Source organism: Aedes aegypti, chromosome 1 (assembly GCF_002204515.2).
Source record: "Aedes aegypti strain LVP_AGWG chromosome 1, AaegL5.0 Primary Assembly, whole genome shotgun sequence".
NCBI lineage: Eukaryota > Metazoa > Arthropoda > Insecta > Diptera > Culicidae > Aedes > Aedes aegypti.
The window spans coordinates 56603227-56627654 of record NC_035107.1 but is presented as its reverse complement, the minus strand read 5'-3'; the positions used below and the strand labels follow the sequence as shown (position 1 = coordinate 56627654).

General features: G+C 37.8%; 1 protein-coding gene across 1 annotated transcript in view; it reads left to right on the top strand.

Moving 5' to 3' along the window:
- The window catches only part of LOC5571987 (syntaxin-19), a 43705-nt gene extending 20392 nt beyond the window's left edge, over window positions 1–23313 (top strand). Inside the window, exons 2-6 of the mRNA XM_021855912.1 lie at window positions 12275–12356; window positions 12428–12523; window positions 12835–13180; window positions 22030–22170; window positions 22921–23313. Of these exons, the coding sequence (XP_021711604.1) occupies window positions 12324–12356; window positions 12428–12523; window positions 12835–13180; window positions 22030–22170; window positions 22921–23306 (1002 nt within the window). The 5' untranslated portion in view covers window positions 12275–12323 and the 3' untranslated portion in view covers window positions 23307–23313. The remainder of the gene's footprint in view (window positions 1–12274; window positions 12357–12427; window positions 12524–12834; window positions 13181–22029; window positions 22171–22920) is intronic.
- The last annotated feature ends 1115 nt before the right edge of the window (window positions 23314–24428 follow it).

Genomic DNA, 24428 nt, shown 5'->3' with positions numbered 1-24428 from the left:
TATGAAGAAATTGTGGTGTCCCTCTTGCCCCTTAAGATGTTTTTATTCCTACCTTGATACCTTGATGGCTACAGCGTAGCGTCACGCCATTGCCGAGCGTATTGTAGAGCTCCATCTTCGTCGGTCATGGGCGAAACTTCTCCAGTTGCCCCGAACGTTTAGGGTCGCCAAGTCCTCTTCCACTGCGTACAGCCATCGTGTTCGTGGTCTTCCCCGAACCCGCTGACCTTTACCTGGTTCCCTACTGAATATTATTTTCGCATTTCTTTCTTCCGACATTCGCACTAAGTGACCAACCCGCTGAAGTCTGCCGTATTTTACACGCTTGATAATATTCGCATCTTTGTACACTTGATACAACTCGTGATTCATGCGTCTGCGCCACATACCATTTTCGAGTTTCCCACCGAGTATTGTCCGCAGCACTTTACGCTCGAAAACACCGAGAGCTTTCCGGTCTGACTCTTTCAACGTCCACGCTTCGTGCCCGTAGAGAGCCACCGGAAGAATCAATTTTTTATACAGGGCGAATTTTGTTTCCGTTTGCAAGCTGCGGGACCTAAGCTGGTAACGTAGTCTGCAAAAGGCCCTTTTCGCAGCCGCAACACGTCTTTTCACTTCGCGGGAAACGTAGATGCCACATGTCACAAGTGTTCCAAGGTAAACAAATTCTTCAACAAACTTCAAACACATCCCCATCAAACACTACCTCAGCTCCTACATCACCATGCCTGACTCTATCTCTACCTGCAACCATGTACTTCGTCTTGGTAGAATTAATGGTCAGGCCTATCCTCGCTGTCTCCTTCTTCAGAGGCACGAAGGCCTCCTCCACTGACCTGCGATCGATTCCAATTAGGTCTATATCGTCCGCAAAGCCAAGGAGCATGTGCGACCTTGTGATAATAGCACCATTTCTCTGTACGCCAGATCTCCTAATAGCACCCCCGAGTGCAATGTTGAACAGTAAATTCAAAAGTGCGTCTCCCTGCTTCAACCCGTCTGACGTCACGAACGAGGTTGACACCTTGTCCGCGATCCAAAAACTTGATTTTGAACCATCCAGCGTAGCACGTATCAGCCTTATTAGTTTCGCCGGAAAACCATGTTCAGACATTATCTGCCACAGCTCATTTCTTTTCACTGAGTCGTACGCCGCCTTGAAATCAATAAACAGATGGTGAGTCTGCAAGTCTCCCGGAATTTGTCTAGGATCCTTCGCAAGCTAAACATCTGGTCCGTTGTCGACGAAGGACTCCTCGAGCGGTCTCAGTCTGTTAAACAAGATGCGCGACAGAATTATGTACGCCGAATTCAGCAGGGTAATTCCTCTGTAATTGGCACACTCCAGTCTGTGCCTTTTCTTGTAGATTGGGCGTATGCGGTCATCCAACGAGCCGGTGGGAAATTCTTCGTCCTCCCATACCTTCAGAAGTACTCGGAGGATCGACTGGTAAAGCAGCTCACTTCCGTGCTTGAGAAGCTCGACCTGGATCATGTCCTTCCCAGCAGCCTTTCAGTTTTTCAGCTCGCTGATAGCCTTTTCAACCTCTCCTATGGTCAGTGGGTCCACGGTGGTAAGCCATTTGACATAAAGTCGTTTGGCATAAAGCCGTTTAGCATAAGGTGTTTTGGCATATTGGTCGTTTGGCATAATGAGTCTGAAACCAAGAGAGCCGGTATTCATTCTAAGTCAATCATTATGCCAAACGACATTATGCCAAACGGGGTACAATCATAAGTCAGCTTTATAGGAAAACCATAATTTTACGAAATCCATCTACGATTAATTTGGTCTTAACCGACTCTAGTCATCTTTGTAGCCAACTGATTACTCATGCTGATTTTGATTGTGATCGTGTCCCTGTTACATTTCAAATATCCCGATTCTAAATCCTATCAGCTCCACTTTCAATTATTTACGAGCCGACTGGAATATATATAAAACGTATGTTGACTCTAATCTTGATGTTAACATTTCTTTAGAAATAAAACTTGATATTGACAATGCTCTTGAAACTTTAACAAATTCCATTGTAGAAGCCAGAAGCATTGCAATTCCAAAATGTGAAGTAAAATTTGAATCCGTGATTATAAACGATGATCTTAAACTCTTGATCCGTCATAAAAAAAACGTGAGGAGAAGGCAATTTCAACGCACTCGCGATCCTGCTATGAAAATTATATGGCATGATTTGCAGAAAGAAATCAAAAAGCGTTTTGCTCAATTAAGAAACAAAAATTTTGAAAATAAAATTTCTCAATTGGACCCTGGCTCTAAGCCCTTTTTGAAATTATCTAAAATCTTGAAAAAACCTCAGTAGCCTATACCGGCATTGAAAGAGGAAAACAAATTATTACTAACTAATTGCGAAAAAGCTCAAAAACTTGCTATGCAGTTTAAAGTGCGCACAATTTTAATTTAGGACTTACTAGTCCAACTGAAAATGAAGTTACTCAGGAGTTCGAAAATATTCTCAATCAAGAGAACGTTTTCGAAAATGCCTGGGAGACTGATTTGGAAGAAGTGAGAACTATTATTAAAAAATTCAAAAATATGAAAGCTCCTGGCGATGATGGAATTTTCTACATCCTCATCAAGAAACTTCCAGAAATTAGCTTATCATTTCTAGTTGATATATTTAACAGATGTTTTCAATTAGCATATTTTCCTGACAAATGGAAAAATGCTAAGGTTGTTCCAATTTTAAAAACAGACAAAAATCCTGCAGAAGCTTCTAGCTATCGTCCAATCAGTTTGCTTTCCTCCATCAGTAAACTTTTTGAAAAGGTTATTTTGAACAGAATGATGGCCCACATCAACGAAAATTCAATTTTTGCCAATGAACAGTTCGGATTCCGCCATGGACATTCGACCACTCATCAACTATTACGTGTAACAAATTTGATCCGTTCCAACAAATCTGAAGGCTATTCTATTGGTCTTGCTCTTCTAGATATAGAAAAAGCATTCGACAGTGTTTGGCATGAAGGTTTGATTGTAAAATTAAAAAACTTTAATTTTCCAACATACATTGTTAGAATAATTCAAAGTTATCTGTCAAATCGTACACTTCAGGTTAATTATCAGAACTCCAGATCTGAAAGACTTCCTGTAAGAGCTGGTGTTCCTCAAGGCAGCATTTTGGGACCAATATTATACAATATTTTCACATCTGACTTACCTGAGTTACCTCAGGGATGTCAAAAATCTTTGTTTGCGGATGACACAGGCCTCTCCGCCAAACGACGGAGCCTGCGTGTCATCTGTAGTCGATTGCAAAAAAGTTTGGATATTTTTTCTTCATACTTGCAAAAATGGAAGATTTCTCCTAATGCTTCCAAAACTCAACTAATAATATTCCCACATAAACCAAAACCTCTTTATTTGAAACCTTCAAGTAGACATGTTGACACGATGAGAGGGATTCCAATAAATTGGTCAGATGAAGTTAAGTATCTAGGGCTCATGCTAGATAAGAATTTAACTTTCAAAAATCACATTGAGGGCATTCAAGCCAAATGTAACAGATATGTAAAATGTCTCTATCCCCTTATTAATAGAAAATCAAAACTTTGTCTTAAGAACAAGCTTTTGATATTCAAACAAATTTTCAGGCCAGCCATGTTGTATGCTGTACCAATATGGACTAGCTGTTGTAATACCAGGAAGAAAGCTCTGCAGAGAATTCAAAATAAAATTTTGAAAATGATTCTGAGGCTTCCTCCCTGGTATAGTACCAATGAGTTACATAGAATATCCAATGTTGAAACATTGGAACAAATGTCAAATAAAATAATAAATCATTTCAGTTAAAAATCGTTACAACCTTCTATTGCCACGATTAATGCGTTATATGTTTAGGTTAAGTTAGGTTAAGTATATTTAAAGCGTTTTTTTTCTCTTATAAGCAGGTGAAATCAACTCACCTGTAAAAAATCTGAACTGCTACGGCAAATGAAATGTTATATGTTGTTAACAAAATGTTAATAAAATCTTAAATTTGTTTGACCAAATTTGGATGATAGTGCTGTCTAATAACACAGAACACCTAGATATAATAAATGAATGTAATGTTTGGAATGATACTAATAAAGAAATAAAAAAAAAATAAAAAAATAATAATTTTACGAACATAGTAAAAGTAAAACTATTATTAAACCTTTTTGAATGGCCAAGATGGTGTATTTTGATATATGAAATATTGATTCAATGTAACCTCAAGCAATTTGGTTTAACATAAAGAAATTGCGGTTTCCTTTTTTCCCCTTAAGATGTACTATTTTTATAAATGCAAGGCTTAATGTCACAAGAACTTTAAAAAAAAAATCTTCAAAACTATGTTGAAAAATAGTAATTTGTTAATACTGCGTGGAAAACTAATTAGGTTTTGGATTGAATGGAAGTCAAACCTTCAAAATAACCTTAACTATTCTTAATATTTTGTAATTTTCGACTTGACGAGTTGAAAACATTTTTTTTATTTTCCGCAGTATTTTTTTCAACGATGCATTTACATAAATCTCAATTAGAGTTTAATTTATACTTATCCTGGATTAAACATTAGAAAATTAAAAAAAAAACAGAACATTTGATTGAATAACAATGTGAAATTGTAGGTGGCACAATTGCCCCATGTTCCCCTATATCCGTTGTGCAGTGCCCCAACTATGCCTAACGGTTACGTAAAATGTCTTCGTAATTGAATCAAACAGTAGAGAAAAGTGGGGCAAGAGTTTTTATTTCAAGATTTCTAGCTCATTTTAAAACAAATGTTATAAAAGTCATGGTGATTCGAACGCAATTTAAGTAAAAAGGCTATCACTCCAAAAATATATAAATTTATTGAGATTTGGAAAAGTAATGGCTATTTGTTGCTTTAGATGTGAAAATTGTCATTTTTTGACAAACTTTCATTGCATGGAACAAAATAAAAATGAAGTCTTTTTGTCATTACCGTAATCCAGGGTAACATTGGTCATTTTTTTTATATTTCTTAAATATTTCGTTTGAATATGCAAATGTTGCAAATTTTATATTTTTAAAACAAGTACTGCCACCCATATCTCGTGACTATATATTGCATTTTGTTTTTTGAAAGATTGAAGCATGTTTAAAAAAATGTTGTAAGTGAATTTTTGATTTAGCTGATTTGGGGTAACATTGATCACCTATGTAAACAACGTTCGGTAATATTGAAAATACCGTTACTTACTTAAACCATAGCCCCCGAAGCCGAATATGAAGGCCAAACGCTTACAAGTCATTTGCTTTTTGAGTTATTTAAAAATTAAAAACACTTCATACCACGGAAAATGTCTTAAGGTAGGCGATTTCCTAAGGGAATTCTATATTCTCTACAGTGAGGGGGGGGGGCATACTTATGAAAGTTTTGACAACGGAATCGTTTTCGGCGATGCAATTTTTAGTAAGATCCGCATTTTCCTTGCTCATATCGTTTGCAGAACTTATGTGAGACATGAATCTTTGGTAGTGTCATCCTTACCCTTTGAAATCATTGTTTCGAAAAGTTGACAAATTTACGCAATGTTCGCAAAAATTCTCACTTTCATTAGCTTATGAATATAAGAAAGAGAAGCACCATTCATGATTTGCAAATGTTCCATCAATTCTCGAAAATTTATTCAAACAGACTCAAGTCAAAAATATATACAAACTTACTTTATCGATTCTACGTGTTTCGCAGACGAAATTCTACACATTTTGCTCTAAACCAACTCGATTTTTCACTTTTAGAACGTTTACTTTCCGGATTTACAAAACGACGAAAGTAAGATTTTCAACTTTCGCTACCTAACCACTACTTTCGCCGCTCCGCTGTATGGAGAGACAAAGTGACTTAACCACGAATCAAAACAAAACACTACTTGAGTCGATTTTACACTGGTACAAAAACGTCGAAAGTAACTGAATAAATCGGCTTATCATTTTTTAATAAAAAAAATGTGGGAAATAACAGGAACTCCCTAGTTTTTGAATGCGAGCTTATTGTATGCAAAATTTAAGCAATGTACACGGTGAAAAATTGTCAAAAAGGTGATTCATTTCAAAACAGTTTTAGAAGACAGGTTGTGATTCTTCTGAATTAATTTTCTCAAAACCGTTTGGAAGTTAATTACGTCGATTTGAAAAAGTAATCGAAAATTAATGATGATACGAACTTCATTCCGATCAATGTTACCCGCTGATCAATGATACCCCGGATTACGGTTAATCCACGTACCGTGGCCTACAAGGAAATGATCAACATAACGGCCTACATACTAGATAATTCTTACTAACTGCGACGCCATATTTAAACAACCTCACAAATTCCACAACTGGTCATTCTCAATCATGTACTGACATTACCCAAGTAGCACTGGTAACAAATGCAATATTTTAGAAAAATAAAACAAATTACATTGCCGTTGCATTTCAGATAATTTGTAGCATATCTTATTGATGATTTTTAATTTTGGTTACTAAACTATTACATTGTAACTTACGCTTTGTTTACATTACATAGATGTTGCATTTTTACTTGCATGTAACTTAACCTAGAGCTGTCAAAATGAATAAGTTACATTGAAATTGAATCTGTGGTTGCAAAGAAACAAATAACACGCTAGGTTACTTACAGATTGCTAAGTCACTTGTGTGTAACAGCATGAAGTTTGTTTACCATTTGTCATAGGGGAAGGGGTGAAAAAATGAACAGGAGGAACATGTTACGCATGAACAACAAATTACAATATTTTTTATTACGCACGAATGATGAAAAAGAGTGTTTTTGTTGATACGGAGATAAATTGAAGTCAGAACCACGTTCAGAAATTAAAACTGATATAATTTTAGGTACGGAGATGTTGAGGTTTTTCAATGAGGTGAATATCGTAATGATATGATGTCGAAGCAGAAACCTTTAGAACTGTTTTCGAAGGGATTATAATCATTCATAGATGTTTTTTAGGACTGTGATTAGTAATTCAAAAATGTTTGTTTTGCTCGCGTGTTTTACCTCTAACATAAAATGAACATTTCCATAATATTTTAATGACGATGAAAGTATGTGGAAATTTAGCTGTCTTAGTCTTAATTCGTTTTGCTGCGTTAATTAACATCTCTATTTTTGATGTTGTGCGATAGAACTAGTTATAATTAATAAACAATTTAATAAATGAAGGACAATTTCTGCGAGTAGACATATCACAGAACATCGAGTTACATTTGTAAAGTTCTCTTTACGACTTTTGTGGGGAACGCCAATCTTTGAGCCGATGACACGGAATGACGAGAATTCGTTTAAGGGGGCAGGATCCGTTATCAACTCCATAGTTTTCAAAAGCGCTTTTTTCGTTCAAAATAATGAATATATTCATGTGTTCACTGTATTTTATTCTCCAACCGAAACACAGTGAACACATTTTCGACGAGTAAATTTCAGTTTTGAACAGAAAAATGGCTGTTGAAGTTTCGATGATTGCGATGACGAATCCTTGAACGTTAAGGTGTTTGGGTCCTCTAGACAATTCGTAATCAAACGTCAACATTCCACCACAACATCGCTAGCGATTGGAGGTGATGTTTACTTTAATCAACATCTCCAACTTAGTTCTTATACCCTCCGTCCACGAATTATTGTGGCGCGTCGATCGTCGCAAGTTTCTCGTTAAACAGTCAATCCCGTAAATGATTGAGTTTTGTTAAGGCCTTTTGGTGCGTCATCACAAAATGGCTTTTCCAAAATCATTAACTTATTGTTATGATAGTATTGGTATTTGCAACATCGATGAAATATAACTGCTTATCACCTGATTTAATGGATAATTTATGCGAAGAAAAATGCTTCAGGTGGTATTTCAATATTTAACCAACACTTTCAGGTACAGCATTATCAATTTGGCAACAATATACATGAGATTTATATTCTCAAAAAAAATCTCCGATTTTATGCTGCATTGCATTGCCTCACACAACTACACTTGTAAATAGAAGGTGCTTACCTTTTCCATTGTAATTCTGCAGCAAACATTTGTGTTTTGGATTTCATATTGCGTTCACTACACTTCCACTAAACAAATCTTTCATTTACTTCCCTTAAAGGAACACATTTCAAACGGGAATCAAATATTTATAAAGTTTTATCAACCACAACACACAAAACTATTATGGCGGTGGTTTTCACTTGCTGCGAATCCACGCCGCCACCGCACACTGAGACATGCCTGTGTTTATAGTGTAAAATATCCAACTTTTTTTTCTGTTGTATTAATTTTCAGTGCGGATAGGTTGGGCAAAGCATAGAAACTTGAAATTCATACGTTGTTTGTTTTTCGATTCTCTCAAATTACAAAAACCATCTCTACGAAGCATAAAATCATACCAAGAGTTTATCAATTTGGACCACCCAAAATAATTGGAAAGCTCCACAGTGCGATGCGTCGGGATGCGTCGGGACGCGTCTATCGTGTGTGCACAATCATCGCGATCGTTGAGCGCAGTGATGTCAGAGTTGCTATCTGTAAAATCATAGCATTTAATGTGAATTGATCACAAAAATCATTGAAATTTTATTAAATCAGTGATCTTGTGATGGAAAACTATTTGCAAAATGATAAATTTTTATGATATGCAGCAAATGTTCCAAAAACAAGCATATAACAATTGCTAGAAAAATCTGTTACCAGTCACCTGGCAACACCGTCATCCCTTGCAAACATAAACCGTACCGATGCATAACAAAAATATGCGATAAATCCAATTAAAAACAGAGAAATTCCGTTGCCCTTCATTAAATTGTAATGTTTTCTTTTGATATGTACGATTGAAGAGTTAATTTTGATTTCCAATACTCGGCAATCTACTAAATTTCCCATGTGTTTACATAAAAATATGCTTAACACAAATGTTATATTTTCTGTTTGTTTGTTTTGAAAATATACATGGAAAGGCGACACTACTACTATTACATCAATGATGATTCTAATGATTCTTTGACTTACACGCCGCTTCACCTTAAGCTTATTTACTTTAAGACGATAGCAGTCAGTGGCTGTTTTCTTTGTTTGAAATTTGTTCTGGGATTCCAACTCCCACAGGGTCCACTTATGCACTGACATAGTTTGTATTACGTGCAATAAATATGTTAAATTTGTCCTTGAAAAAGTTATCGAAGGACCTAAACTTTAATCAACTCGTGGGGGCAAAACCCCCACCCCCCTATTTCATAACACCAAAACAGCTGTTGAATTCAAATTCTACCAAACGTAATGCCACGCTGAAGTAACGTGCAATTTAGAACCTTACAAATGTATTATTTTCGCATCAGCATGTATCTAACAATAACATCAGAACAAACGCCTGTAGGTATGCATTATATATGCAGAATCGATGAAGAGAAATCACTCATGTTAGTTAGACCCTATTGGAGTGACAGCACAGAAATGCACAAGGGGCTGCCATTAACAACGCGGTTATTTTTCCCAATTCTAGACCCATCTTCCCCCTAGTAGTCATTTGTCCAAACACAAAAATTACAATTTGTATGGACCGTGTTCATTGGGCAGAATACCACCCCCCACCCCCCCAATAAATGACTACGTGGTTTATGGATGACCCATAAGCACGCATTTTTTTTAATTCAGTTATTAACCCTAGAAATACTCAAATGGATGGATGTTGCTTCTACTTATTTGATAGAGAACATATTTGTATATCCGATTATAATAAAAAAAACATGTTTTTCACATTGCTATTTTCCTTATCATGGGCATATTACCCTCAGTCCCTAATATTGGCACAAGTTGATCAATTGCTAAATACAATTCGTTGTTTCACCTCAGGGCGCAAGATTGCATTACTTCCTAGCGTCTTGTAGTGAAAAATTGTTAACAAACCTGCATCTTGTCTCCTTTATTCACAGAAGAGAGGATCGATGAATAGAAATCGATCACGCGACTTGCGCCCTTATTATAGCACACGCTTGAATTTGCCTTCTTTCGAGCTATTTGAGCCATTTGAGCACGTCACAAACCATGTGCTTTCTTGGACGGAGCATTTAATTTTCATACTTTTGTAAAGTTCCAGTTAATTGGCTTAGGAGATTTTTGCACATTATTTGATGATTTATCGCAAATTCATTGTTTTTCCCATTAAAAGCAAGACGATATCGTTTAGGTGTTCATTTTAATACCCCTTCCCCTATTGACAGCAGTGTAATTTATTGGCAGTTTCAGTACAGTTACACATCAGTTTCAATATAACATAAGATTTCTGGGTAACTAATGTGTAACAAACGAGTAACTTGCTGACAGTGGTCAACACTACATGTCAAAAGTTTTCATACGTATTGTGAATTTTGATATAAGAACTTTACTATTTTATGACAAGTTATTGTTTTCATAGATATTTTTCCAGTGATTAATTAAAATTGTTGAATTTACTATTTGCAGCCTCTCTAACAGCTTTTTAATAGTTGTCATCATTTTAGATTGGCTGTCCGAAAACAGTTATTCGGAAGTGTATCTGCCGCAAGATGAAATTAAATGGCGATTTATGATAGGAAGCCCAGAAAATGCAACTGCGGGACACGAAACGAGGTGATTTTGGAATCACAATCTTCAAAAACAATTAAAATAAAATCAAAAACACTGCTGATTAGAGTAACAGTGTTAATTTTCATTTTTTTTGTGTCAGTTCTAATGGAATAATATCTCAATAATCCAGGTATCATGTGTTATTCAATATAAAAATATTATCTATTTTATAAGCGCATCAATTTTGAGCAAGTAAAATGATTGATTTCACCACAAATTCAAATTGGCATGTTAAATCTGTTATGTACTTGTGAATAATTACCCGTTCGAAAATCATACGTATTACTTTTATTGACATTCATTTCTAAAATGGTTGTTCAACTATCCGCGTTACCCAAGCAGCACATATTGTTACAAGTAGCTTACAGCAACGGCTTCTTAACATATTCAATAGTTACAATATGATACATTTGCAACATGGAAAAATACTGCTATGTAACCGAAAAAGCGCAAAAAGTCGAGCCTTATGTAACTTGTTTGTTCGTTACATAAGAAGTTTACAAGCGACTGCTATGTTATATGTTGATTACGCATGGGTTTTCCTGCGACCAAAGAAATGAAACGGCGTTGAAGTTGTTGTAACTTTCTGACAGTTTTGGAACCTGTCAGAAAGTTACAACAACTTCAACGCCGTTTCATTTCTTTGGTCGCAGGAAAACCCATGCGTAATCAACATATAACATAGCAGTCGCTTGTAAACTTCTTATGTAACGAACAAACAAGTTACATAAGGCTCGACTTTTTGCGCTTTTTCGGTTACATAGCAGTATTTTTCCATGTTGCAAATGTATCATATTGTAACTATTGAATATGTTAAGAAGCCGTTGCTGTAAGCTACTTGTAACAATATGTGCTGCTTGGGTAACGCGGATAGTTGAACCAATTCAATGCCTTGCTTGTGCCTATTTCAACACAAAATTCCAAGTAAATCAAACTGTAATTTGTTTGTGTTCACTAATGTGTTTTCTCCTTGTAGTGATGAGGAGAGCGTCTTCATTCCAACCCTAGGGCAAGTGTACCATTAGTGGTGCACCTAAGGGAAAACTGCTAAAACACGGTGTTAAGATCATGAAATATATGATTTTAACGTATCATTCGATAGATCTCAAATCCTTCTATCATTCAAATGTATAAAAATCACGATTCATTTGAAATTTCCCTGCAAAAAGCCTTGCACCAGTAATAGGAACACTGTTCCTTTAGTGGAGGTATATTTTAAGGATGGTTCCTTTAGTGGCGCAAACCATTGATTTCTTATGGGACCCTCCACAATGGGTACTGATGCACCACTATAGGTGCAAAGGAGCAAAAAAATTAAGCAAAATAATTGTTTTAAATAGTTTTACGGTTGAATTTAATGAATATTATTCGATTACTTGTATCATTTTCGCATCGTACATAATACAAAAATATCACATAATCATTTATTAGCGCGAAACATGCCAAAACACACTACCTCCACTATTGGAGCTACCTCCACTAAGGGAGCGTTTGCCCTATTAATTTAAATTTTGTTGTCAAGTTGTTTATCTCAAAACATTGATCTTTGAGTTATCGAGTTGTAGCATATCAGCATCCTCACATTCTTCAGTCACCCAGTTGCGTTTGGTCTTTGTAGCTTAGTAAACTAACCTGTATACTGTTTATAATTCTTACAAACTTTTGACCGCACAAGGTTCAGTCGGGTGTGGCCTGTGCACAATCGGCACGTATTCATCAGCAAAATGGGCCGGGATCGCTTACATTCCATGATAATGGTAGGTCAGCAATCAATTTTCTCCAAGTTCTCCACAAATTTCTAATCAATCCTCAAATAATTTTGATACAGAGACGAGAGTTTGCGGCATCTGTCGAGTCGCTTGCCCCTCAGCATGAGTACGGGACATTGCTCAACCAGAGGCAGATTATCCAGGATCTCGGTCAGGTGAGTGCTTCTTTATCTATATGAAGGAAAAATCTCGGGTGACTTTTCAAACGGACCTATCTAGCATTGAGAGGCTTGCTTCGTTTACTTTCGCTTTAATCAATAACCGAGCCACATTAACCTCTTTTGGTGCGTTTATTGTATGAAACGCTAGCCAAGGACATTGTCTTTCGATCTATAGTGAAAAACTTCCCAAACGCACTGTACAATCGAAGGAGAGCGGGAGAGGAAAGAATCTCTCAATGTTACATCAGTCCTTTAGTAAAGTTCAGCGAGAAATCAATGACCTTTCAACTGTTCCAAAATTTCAGTTCACGGAAATTTTCCGTTGGATCCGTGATTTGCAGCAGAATGTCCTTGACATCGAGAAAGAGCTTTTTGGCGGTGGGTCCATCAAGGCCAGTCAAAAGCTGGGCGCTAATGCAAGGCTGTGCGATAAGATTCACTCTGCCGTCAGACGACTGCAAGAGGATTTGCATAATCTGAATCAGCAGAAAGCCGAGGGAAATGCAGAGTCAAGTGAAAATAACGATATGGTTAGTAAAGTGCGGCACATACAGTTTGAAAGTGTCAAAGCTGCTTACTATGAGACGTACTGGAAGTTTCGGAAATTGGTGATGCATTACGAGCAAGTGGTGAAAAAGTGCGATCAAATCGGTAAGAACGTCCAGGCATCTTGAACTGCTACTAATACCTGTCATAAAAATGGACTCTTTTAAAAAGTATTGCAACACTTTGCCGAATATTGAATCACCTTGAAAAGTTTAGCATCACCTGAAAACAGGAGCATTCATAATGCTATTCTCGAGATATTGTTGAAATAGGCGAGAGCGGAGTGGAGACAAAGGTTACCCGTGAAATATTTCACCTGGCAAACCGTTGTCCGAACCAAATCAAACAGCAAAACCAGGGCGGATGCAAAAGCTTCCCGTGAAAATCTTCACCTGAAAGCTGAATGCACAACCTAGACTAAGTTCAGAGGAAAGTCTTCCACCACGAAATTATGTACTCACCAGTAGCTTCTCTTTCTTAGGAAAGCTGAAAGTATTGTTACGTTTAAACACGTTGTTTATTAACTTTGAAACTGGATACAGAGTCTGTTCATTCGCACGGTTGACCTATCTGCTGTTCATGTAACGCTAGCGATGTGTGGCCGCTTATTCGTTTCTCCTAACGACTATTTCTCTCTTCTACTTCTCTCTGATCTGAGTTTGGTTCAGAGGCCTGAACCGATAGTTAAAAATATGAAGCAAATGCACAATAAGGATTTAAATTTTCACTTCCCTTCATTTCTTCAAATTTAACGCTGAGACAAATTTACTGAATTTTGCTTCTCCTAATGCCTTAGGAAATATGTCTGCTAGCTGAAAATCTGTCGGAATGTAATTCAACTCAATCTTCTTTTCTTTGATCAGCTCTCTCACAAATGCATACTTAATGTCGATGTGTTTGGTTCGCTGATGGTGGCATGGCTCCTCCGCGATACTGATGCAAGGAATGTTGGGATCATGTATCCGAAAGGGCAATACGTCAATTCTGTGCACTTTTTTCAAAACGGCGAAATTGACATTGATGACAATATGAGAAATTATTGATTGAAATTTCCTCACAAGAAATTAATTCTCTATTTCCTATACACACTATTTTTAACCCGCATTACTTTTTATCATATTGATTATCAATTGATCTATCATTTCACCAATGATCATATTTTTCTATAATCATTTTGCCACACTAATTTAAGAAAAATATCGCCCAGCCCTTTTCGAAACATCGTTCTCATTGCGCCCTTCAGAATATTCGTCCTTTGTCAAATCGTAATTCCAATTGAGCCCATTGGCTGCGTCCAACTGACAAATCATCTGTCAGATTCGCCGATTTGTTTATCCCTTTCGTTTTCTTCTATGTTAATTACGCCGTATTGCATCGAGCATAAAAATATAATAAAAAAGTTAAAAATAGTGAAAAATACCAGCATTCCTCACTGGTACTATCACTTAGTGGCACCACCAGAAACGTACCGCTTTGAGAAGCCACGGGAACCCGGAGGTAAGTCTGTTATTTATGTTCCAGCCAAATCTGCTGACAAAGCGATCAATGCGTAAAAAACACCGACCGTTCCCCCCGCATCTGATGGTTGGTTTTCTTCCTATTAATTAGATTCCCCGGTCAAGTGGTGTCCCCAGAGGAAATGCAGCTGAGTACATGGCTACAGGAAGAAGTCAAAGATCGTCGCCTGCAACTGGGATAACATTCGTGTTCCCTATTGGATGACTCCCGCTAGCGGTGGGAAGTGGTCTATTATGTATTTAAACAGGTATTTTGTGTACATTTATCATTATCTTTAGTAACATAAATGCCGTAAAAGTACGGTAGCCAAGAGAAGTGATGATTTTGGGTGGTGATCGATGGTAATATGGATGAAATTTCCACCGTACTTTCGCTTACTCTGGATTGTTATTTTGTTGTTCAATAATTCCAGTTACTAGTCTGATGGATAGCATGAACTTTTATTATCACAAAATAATCAATAAAGTAATTTATTAGTAAGTTTTTGTGAAAGAAAAGCGCAAAAATATTGAAATGCCCAAATATAATGAAGATTACCAATTAGCCCTTTTGCCACCATATGTGTGGTGTGCAGGAAAAAAGGCGGAATAGCACACTAAGAAAAATCGAATCAAACAATTAATTACGCCGTTTTGTTTTTCATGATTTATCAACTAGTAGTTCGAGTAAAATATTTTTTTCTTGCATTTCTTAAAACTATGTTGCATGCAGGAACCTGCCAAGTATCAAACTCAATTTCTTAATTTTGTTAGATTCGCCCTTCTGAAAAAAGTTTCCAGAATTCCAATTTCGTGTAGCAGATTCGAAAGCCACATTCCTTCCTTTGACGCTTCGCACAAGGCCACGAATTCGGCTTCAGTAGATGAAAGGACCACTAATGTCTGCTTCTTCGTCTTCCACGATACAGTGTTTCCAAAAACCGTATACATGATCCCCGAGGTCGATCGTCTGTCGTCAAGGCCATTCGCAAAATCAGCATCCGCGTATCCTGTCAATGGTGCTTCGTTCGTACTACGATGGTATACCAAACGATACGTCTTGGTCCCTTGTAGATATCGTAGTATGCGTTGAAGTCCAGACCAGTGGGAATCTGATGGGGAACTCTGGAATTGACTAAAAAAATTTACGGAAAAACAGAGATCGGGTCTACTCATCAATGCTAAATATTGCAAGCAACCGAGTAGAGCTTTATAAGGCTTAGTTGTCAAAATACCTTCATCCCTTTTCCATTTACCTGAGGTTGAGATAGGTGTACTTACAGGTTTACAGTTTTCCATACCAAAGTTTTGGAGGATTCTTTCAACATAGGACTGCTGAGAAACTTCCAGAACTCCAGTCTCTCTGAAGATCTCCAGACCAAGAAAATTTTTCACGCTGCCGATGTCTTTCATTTGGAAATGTTTAGATAATGATTCTTTTATCCATTTAATGCACTTTGCATCTTTTCCAAAGATTAGCATGTCGTCCACATATAAAACGAGGTAGATATTCTTATCTTTCAGGATATACACACAAGAATCTGATCGTAGTCGTGTAAAGCCCATGCTAATTATGATCTGATCGAACCTTTCATTCCAACTTCTGCTAGCTTGTTTAAGTCCGTACAAGCATTTCTTGAGTTGACAAGTACGAACTATTCCATCTTCTCCTGGAGGTAATTTCATGTAAATTTCTTCTTTCAAGTTCCCGTTTAGAAATGCAGTTTTTACATCCATCTGGTGGATTTGTAGATCATACTGAACTGCGATAGACAGTAGAGTGCGTATTGTAGTCATTTTAGCTACTGGCGCAAATGTTTCAGTATAGTCTATTCCTGCACTTTGAGCACATCCCTTTGCAACTAATCTTGCGTTGTAGCGAGGTAAATCTGTGTCGTTTTTGATTGTGAAGATCCACATGGAGTTTATAGCTTTCCTTCCATCGGGTACTGATTGGATTAATGTCCATGTTTCGTTGTCATGTAATGCCTTCATTTCTTCAGCTATAGCTTTCTTCCATTCATTCCAATCATCTCTATTCATCAATTCTCGTATGTTCTGTGGAATATTGGCTGATCCGTTTCCTGCTATTAAGCCTGTTTCATAGTCGCTCAGCCAGTTTGGAGGTCTTCGTAGTCTACCGCTTCTGCGATTAAGGATTTCAAATTCCTCATCCAAAGGATCAAGTGCTTCCTGAAAATCTTCATCTGAATCACTTGATCGATCGGATTCAACATCTCTTTCAACATCCTCATCAGGTTGTGTAAGTTCAACTGGTTCATCTGAGAATTCAACCAAGACCGGAGACGTTTCTTTACTGCGTGATGATTCGGATTGGATCTGAAAATATGACTTGTTCTCATCAAATACCACATCTCGAGATATTACAATCTTTCTTTCCTCTTTGTCCCAAAGTCTGTATCCGTTATGTGCATAGCCAACCATACCCAGTATACGGTTCCGTTTATCAAGCTTGCTTCTGTGTACTTGATTTACCAGGGAGTAAGCAACACATCCAAACACTTTTAGTTTGCTGACATCTGGCTTATCACCAAACCATAACTCATATGGAGTTTTGCAGGCTTCCAGAGCAATTGTTGGGCTTCTGTTCGTGAGGTATGTAGAAACAAATAGAGCTTCACCCCATAGAGATTCAGGTACGTCCTTGTCATGCATCATAGATCTAGCTTTGTCCATGAGAGTCCTATTCATTCGTTCACTTACTCCATTCTGCTGTGGAGTGTACGGTAGGGGTCAATTCAATTCCTTTCGACTTGCAGAATTTGATAAACTCATTCGAATAGTACTCTCCTCCATTATCGGTTCTGAGTTTAGTGATTTTTAGGGAAAAATGAGCTGTCGCAAGGGCTTCAAATTCTTGAAACTTTTGGAAGACATCACTCTTATGTGAAATCAGGTAAGTTCTGGTGAAATGTGTGAAATCATCAATGAAGCTGACGAAATACCTGGATCCATCATGGTTTGGTTCTGGGCTTGGACCCCAGACATCAGAATGTACGAGTTCCAGTGGTCTACGGGATCGACTTTCTTTGTTTTTATTGAAAGGGTTCCTTGTCTGTTTTCCTGCCAAACATGGTTGACATAACTCTGTTGAAATGGAAGAGTTTTTGATATCCAAACCATGAACCATGTCATTTTTAATCAGTTTGAACATATTGTCTTTTCCCAAATGTCCAAATCGTTGGTGCCAAAGTTCATACTGTTCTTCCTTACTCACATGAGCATTTTCTTCGGAATTGATGAGGAAGAATTTTAGGCAGTATAGCCCATTTTCTTTAACATCTTCTGCAATAATGTTTCCTTCCTTATCAAGAATTTTAACTTTGCCATTCTGAAACAAAACAGACTTGCCGTTTGACTCTAACTGAGACACCGAAAGAAGGTTACAGGATAAATTGGGAACAAAAAGTACGTTGTACATTGTGGAAATGAATACTTTATTTCCGACTTTTGACTTAACCCGAATGTTCTCTTCCCTTGATCCCCTCAGCTGTGTCCTTTCTTCAGCTGTTTGGACAATCAGCGGTTTTGTGTCCCATAACTAATCGAAGCACCTCTTTTCCCTTACCATGTGTCGACTTGCTCCTGAGTCCAGGTACATGGGTAGTACTCCTGGAACCTTGACGGGCATATCGTTCATTGTCATGTTTCGTATGTACTGATTGGTCACTGCTTCCTTTAACTTTGGACAAAACGGGTCTCCTCGATCATGCCGTATTTTCCCGATTGCGCACAACTCAATACGATCCAGCGGGATCCGGACCATGAATGACCCATTCTGACGGTGAACAGTTTGGGTGTGCGGTACTGTTGATTTTGGTGCTTCAAGTTCAGCTGAGTCATTGTCAGTTACTGCAGATCCTTTGGCCTGTTGAACTCCAGCCAATGATGAAGTTGACGAATTAATTGAGGCTGGCAATACTGGTTCATCCTGAACTTCTGGACTGGCATCAGGAGAGGCAACCGCTACAATCCTTCTGGCTCCAGCAGACGATGAAGTTGATGAGTTAACTGTGACTTTCAGTGACGACAATTGTTCATTCTGGACTCTTGGACTGACAATAGGAGAGGCAATCTTGACCACTCTCGGCGAGACCTTAGGTGTCGATGGTATTGGGGACAAAATTCTGGGGCAATCAAACGTCACTACCAAAGGCACCATATCCGACAATTTGAATCCAGATGTCGAAGATCGAATAGGTGATGGAGTTTCTTGCATGTGTGCAGATTCATTGACCACTGGTGCTTCTGGTGTCGTCAAAAGTGCCACATTTTTCGGTGTCGGGGAAGCCGTTGGCAATGCTTGTTTATCATTTGTGACTGAAGCAATTGCAGATGCCGCCAGAAGCGCAACATCTTCGACGACTTCCTCCACTAGAGATGCTTGATCACGATGTTTCTCTTCAATGCAGTTTTGTTTTCGGTGCCCGATTTTTCCGCAACCAAAGCAAGTGATATGTTTCTCGTAGTTCTTTTTATTCCTATTTCCAGGTTTGCCCTTTTGCCTGGGATTGTTACCAACGAACGTCGCTTCTGGTTTCATTTTGTTACCACGACTGTCCGCATTCTTCTGGTCTTCGTCCAGAAAGATGCGTTTCACCTGTTGAAGAGACATTTGCGTTAGGTCCTCTTTCCTTAGAACTGAAAGTGCTCCTAGTAGATAATTGAATTTATCTGGAATTGCTACAAGCAAGGTATTCAGCTGTTCTTCTTGCGAAATATGTTCCCCCATGTTGTTGAGCTGGATGATAATCTCTTCATGTGAAGTGAATAATTGCTGAAGAGAACTGAAATTCTCATTCTTGAGCAAGTAAAGCCGGGACCTCAACCCTAACATGGCGACTGGACCTTTTTGAAGATAGACCTCATCTAGCCTCTTCGTAATTTCCTTTGCATTTGTACATTCCATGACATGTATCAAAGCTTCATCATCTAGAGCTGTGAAAAACTCGTTGACAGCTGCACCATCATCTTTCAATCGTTTTTAAAGCTTTTGTTTTCTTTCTGTTTCTTGTTCGGGTGTAGCATTTGCGACAAGATTGAAGTAATTTTCTTCTTCTGGGTTATTTTCGAGTGTATAGAACAAATCCTCCTGTCTCAAAAATATTTCCATCCGTTTCTTCCAGAACGGATACGATTTCATGTCACCTTTGAAGGCAGGTGCTACAAATCGTTTGACAACCCTATTTTCCATGTTAATAAATGTCAATGAACCAGAACCTTACAAATGTAGTCAATGTTTGTTGACAGTTCTACGAAAAACTTCGCCCGAACTTTCTTCAAGTGTTCGCAAATGTCACAACTGAGAGTTCTATGAAAATCTTTCGTCTGAACTTTTGTTGTAAGCTTTTCAAATGTTCCACGAAAAGCTTCATCTGAACACACGTTTCACACAACTGAAAGTTCTACGAAAATCTTCGTCTGAACTTTTGTTGCAATTTTTCAAATGTTGTTCCACGAAAAGCTTGGTCTGAACACACGTTTTTCCGTATATATAATTATCCGAAAGCTCCACGAAATTCTTCGCCTGAGCAATGATAATATATATTTGTCGCTGTTTAATCGATTTGATTAAGAGCGGATTTCTGGGCCCATAACCTGTTGAAATAGGCGAGAGCGGAGTGGAGACAAAGGTTACCCGTGAAATATTTCACCTGGCAAACAGTTGTCCGAACCAAATCAAACAGCAAAACCAGGGCGGATGCAAAAGCTTCCCGTGAAAATCTTCACCTGAAAGCTGAATGCACAACCTAGACCAAGTTCAGAGGAAAGTCTTCCACCACGAACTTATGTACTCACCAGTAGCTTCTCTTTCTTAGGAAAGCTGAAAGTATTGTTACGTCTAAACACGTTGTTTATTAACTTTGAAACTGGATACAGAGTCTGTTCATTCGCACGGTTGACCTATCTGCTGTTCATGTAACGCTAGCGATGTGTGGCCGCTTATTCGTTTCTCCTAACGACTATTTCTCTCTTCTACTTCTCTCTGATCTGAGTTTGGTTCAGAGGCCTGAACCGATAGTTAAAAATATGAAGCAAATGCACAATAAGAATTTAAATTTTCAGATATAACTTCGTTCTTAAACTTATTACCAACTTTGCTGAAGATCACTCCTTTGAAAATAATCCGGATCTTGAGATATAGCTATGCAAATAGGGTCCTAAAAAGTTTAATGAAATCTTGTTTTTATTTAATAACGAGAGAGCATGCTCTATCACATTTAAACTTTAATTTGAAAAAATATTCCAAATATGAACCTTGACACTTTTGATCATGTTTGACGTTCACTTAGTCGACAAAAACGCCACAGGGCTTATAGTTTTAACACTGGGGTTGTTCATGTCTGACATTTCGGATGGGACACGGCAAATAAAATACACCCAAAATTAAAGTTTATACCAAGGGGTGTGACAAAATCTAAAGAAAAACCGTGAAAACTGTTTTTTGCCCTTAAACCAACGAAAAACATTTCAAAATTGAGTAAACATGTGTTTCTGTCCTAAACTAAAGAGTTTGGTACTAAAATTGGGCCAGGCGTGTCGCTGGTTCTGAAATAAATACAACCATACAAAATTACGTCCAAACAATGATGAAGGCGTCATAAATTTTCTCGAATACATCTTCTTCTTCTTTCTGGCGTTACGTCCCAACTGGGACAGAGCCTGCTTCTTAGCTTAGTGTTCTTATGAGCACTTCCACAGTTATTAACTGAGAGCTTACTGTGCCAATGACCATTTTTGCATGCGTATATCGTGTGGCAGGTACGAAGATACTCTATGCCCTGGGAATCGAGAAAATTTCCTTTACGAAAAGATCCTCGACCAGCGGGATTCGAACCCACGACCCTCAGCATGGTCATGCTGAATAGCTGCGCGTTTACCGCTACGGCTATCTGGGCTTCTCGAATACATCCATTTTGGGAATTCAGCAGAATTTGCTGATTAAATTGCCAACAGTTCACTGCAGTAGCACGTAGCAAACAATTGCTTGTAAACAATTCTTTCAAACGCATTAATTACCTGTAATCTTGCGAATAATATTTTCACTATTCCGCGTTAAGCCTTAAAATTGGTTCTGGACTTAGGTTGGTGGCTTTTCAATTTTACTCCCATTTGACAGCCGCGCTCCACCCTTGATTTTTACAACTGGGGTTTTTCATATCTGACATTTTGTAAGGTACACGGAATACATATTTCGCTCAAAATCTGAGTTGAAAACTAGAAGTGTTACATTAATAGGAATACATTTTTTTTTTGGACTTATCCAAAACAAATGTGTACTTCAGACGTATGGTCAAGCGTTTGGTAAAAAAAAAGAGATAGGGCTTTAGGACTCTACTGCAATACTTTTTTAAGCGAGTTCTTGTTTTGAACGGGTAGTGTATGAATAAGTTTCAAAAGCGACATTCCACATAAACCTTTCCCCCTTTTTCACAGCAACATCGCAGCTAAGCCTCATCTCGAAATCACAGTACGACGTTTCGCAACCGACAGCCAATTTAAACTACGACGGACTAGACGCCAATCAGCAACCGTCTCGACGCCACACTCTACACGAAGAAACTGAAGTACCCAAAAGTAAGTTCATTCCACTCAATGGATCATTGAACTAACCGCATCAAAACCTGCGGCACCACCGTATATGACATTCAACATTGTGACAGCGTTGGTGTTCAGTCAAACAAACAAGTCTACGGTTGCGCTATGTATGCTGATTTTTGTTATTTTAACCCCTCTACTAGCAGTTTCATGTTTTACAGCAAACACAAGTTTCAATCCCGTTAACTTTTTTGTTTCTCGATATTTTTGCACCACTTTCTCACAAAGTCTCAAAAAACTCTTCTATTTTCAGAATCTGTATCGGTATTGATCAATACTTAACCGATTTATATGATTTTTTTTTTTCAAAGTAGCTGCTTATTACCTGGCATTGAATATTCCACAGATTTTTTTTTTTTTTTTGATGTATTGACCAAAAACAAAATGGCGTCCAAGGACATTTTATATGGAGAATGTCAGTCCCCCAAGGAACATCGGAATATCTTAAAAATTATGAATCCGTGTCTATATTAATCATTGGTGATCTGGTGATTGGTGATTGGTGATCGCCAATGATTAATATCGGCACGGATTCATAAACAAGAAGAGTTTTTTGAGAACTTGCAAAAATATTGAGAAACGAAAAAAGTTATCAAAATTAGAATACTTTTTAGCAGTAAAAAAATGGAGCTGCTGGTTGAGATTTAATGGTTAATTGGTTAATTGATTAATAATAAATTAATAAATTAAAAATATTCAAATATAGGCCTTTTTATTTTCTCCTTGTAGACGAACAGATTCATCCCCCGAGGTGCACCACAATCATTATTGAGGACAACGCAGCGGAAATCCTCCAAGCCGTCGAGGAACGCCACCAGGAGCTGCGGGCGCTGGAGAAAACGCTTGTCGATATGCGCGATGTATGGGTACTGTTTTCAACCCTGGTGATGCAGCACGGCAGTATGCTTAATGTCAATCAGACGGAATCCAAAGTTCAGCACGCGTCCAATCGAGTGGCTACTGCTGCAGCGGCTACTAAAGAGGCCCACTACTACTACCGGAACACAGGCGGCACTACGTGTTGCTGCATCAATGTGTTTCACTGTTTGTTGGTGTTGTTGGCCATAATGGTGACGATGGCTGTTTATTTGGCGTTGAAAAAGTTCGTTAAATGATCCGGTGCGTTCTTGCGTTGTTTGATGGAGAGGAAAGAATGCCAATGAGATGCAACCACGATGCGACTTATATCAGTACACCCTTCACTTTGTGAAGTATCATTTGAATTATAACCCTATTTTCAATTGATTGTTTAAGAACCCTATTTTCGATATATTGTGTAATGATCCAGTGGGGTCAACATTCAACATTTCTCGTGACGTTCATTTCGATTCCATGGTCTGCAGTCACTTAGTTTGTCCACACTTATTCGCTACCGTCACCTCTCACATGCAGCACGAGCGGTAGAATAATAGATTGTACAATTTAATTTTCCAACATACATTGTTAGAATAATCCAAAGTTATCTGTCAAATCGTACACTTCAGGTTAATTATCAGAACTGGTGTCTGAAAGACTTCCTGTTAGAACTGGTGTTCCTCAAGACAGCATTTTGGGGCCAATATTATACAATATTTTCACATCTGACAGACCTTTCCGTCTAAGGACGAAGCCTGCTGTCATCTGTACTGCCCATAAAAGCATAACTGTCCCATATTGATTTGCAAACCAACACCTTTATTCATCGCAACATTCATGTTTTAATATGCACTTCACTAGGCATATGGAAATTTGTACACTTTGTTTGAAAATGTTGTGGAAAAATATACAGTTGGTGCAGTCCCATATTTAAAAATAAAGGCATAACAGTCTCTATATGAACTTTGAACCCCAATAGCAACTCCAAAACTGGAATTATCTTCAACTTTATATTTTTTACTGACCAATATTAGCAAATTGAGTATTCTGTGGGGTGAAGCTAAATCTATATTGCATTAAAAAATGTACTAGCAAATTATAAACATTTGTATGAAAATGCAAACTTTAAACTTTGAGCGCTGTTTTCTCAATGCCTACTAATTCCATATGGGACAGTTATGCCTTTATGGGCAGTGTAGTCGATAGCAAAAAAGTTTGGATATTTTTTCTTCATACTTGCAAAAACGGAAGAATCTCCCAGTGCTTCCAAAACTCAATTTATAATATTCCCACATAAACCAAATGCTCTTTATTTGAAACCTTCAAGTAGACATGTTGTCACGATGAGAGGGGTTCCAATAAATTGGTCAGGTGAAGTTAAC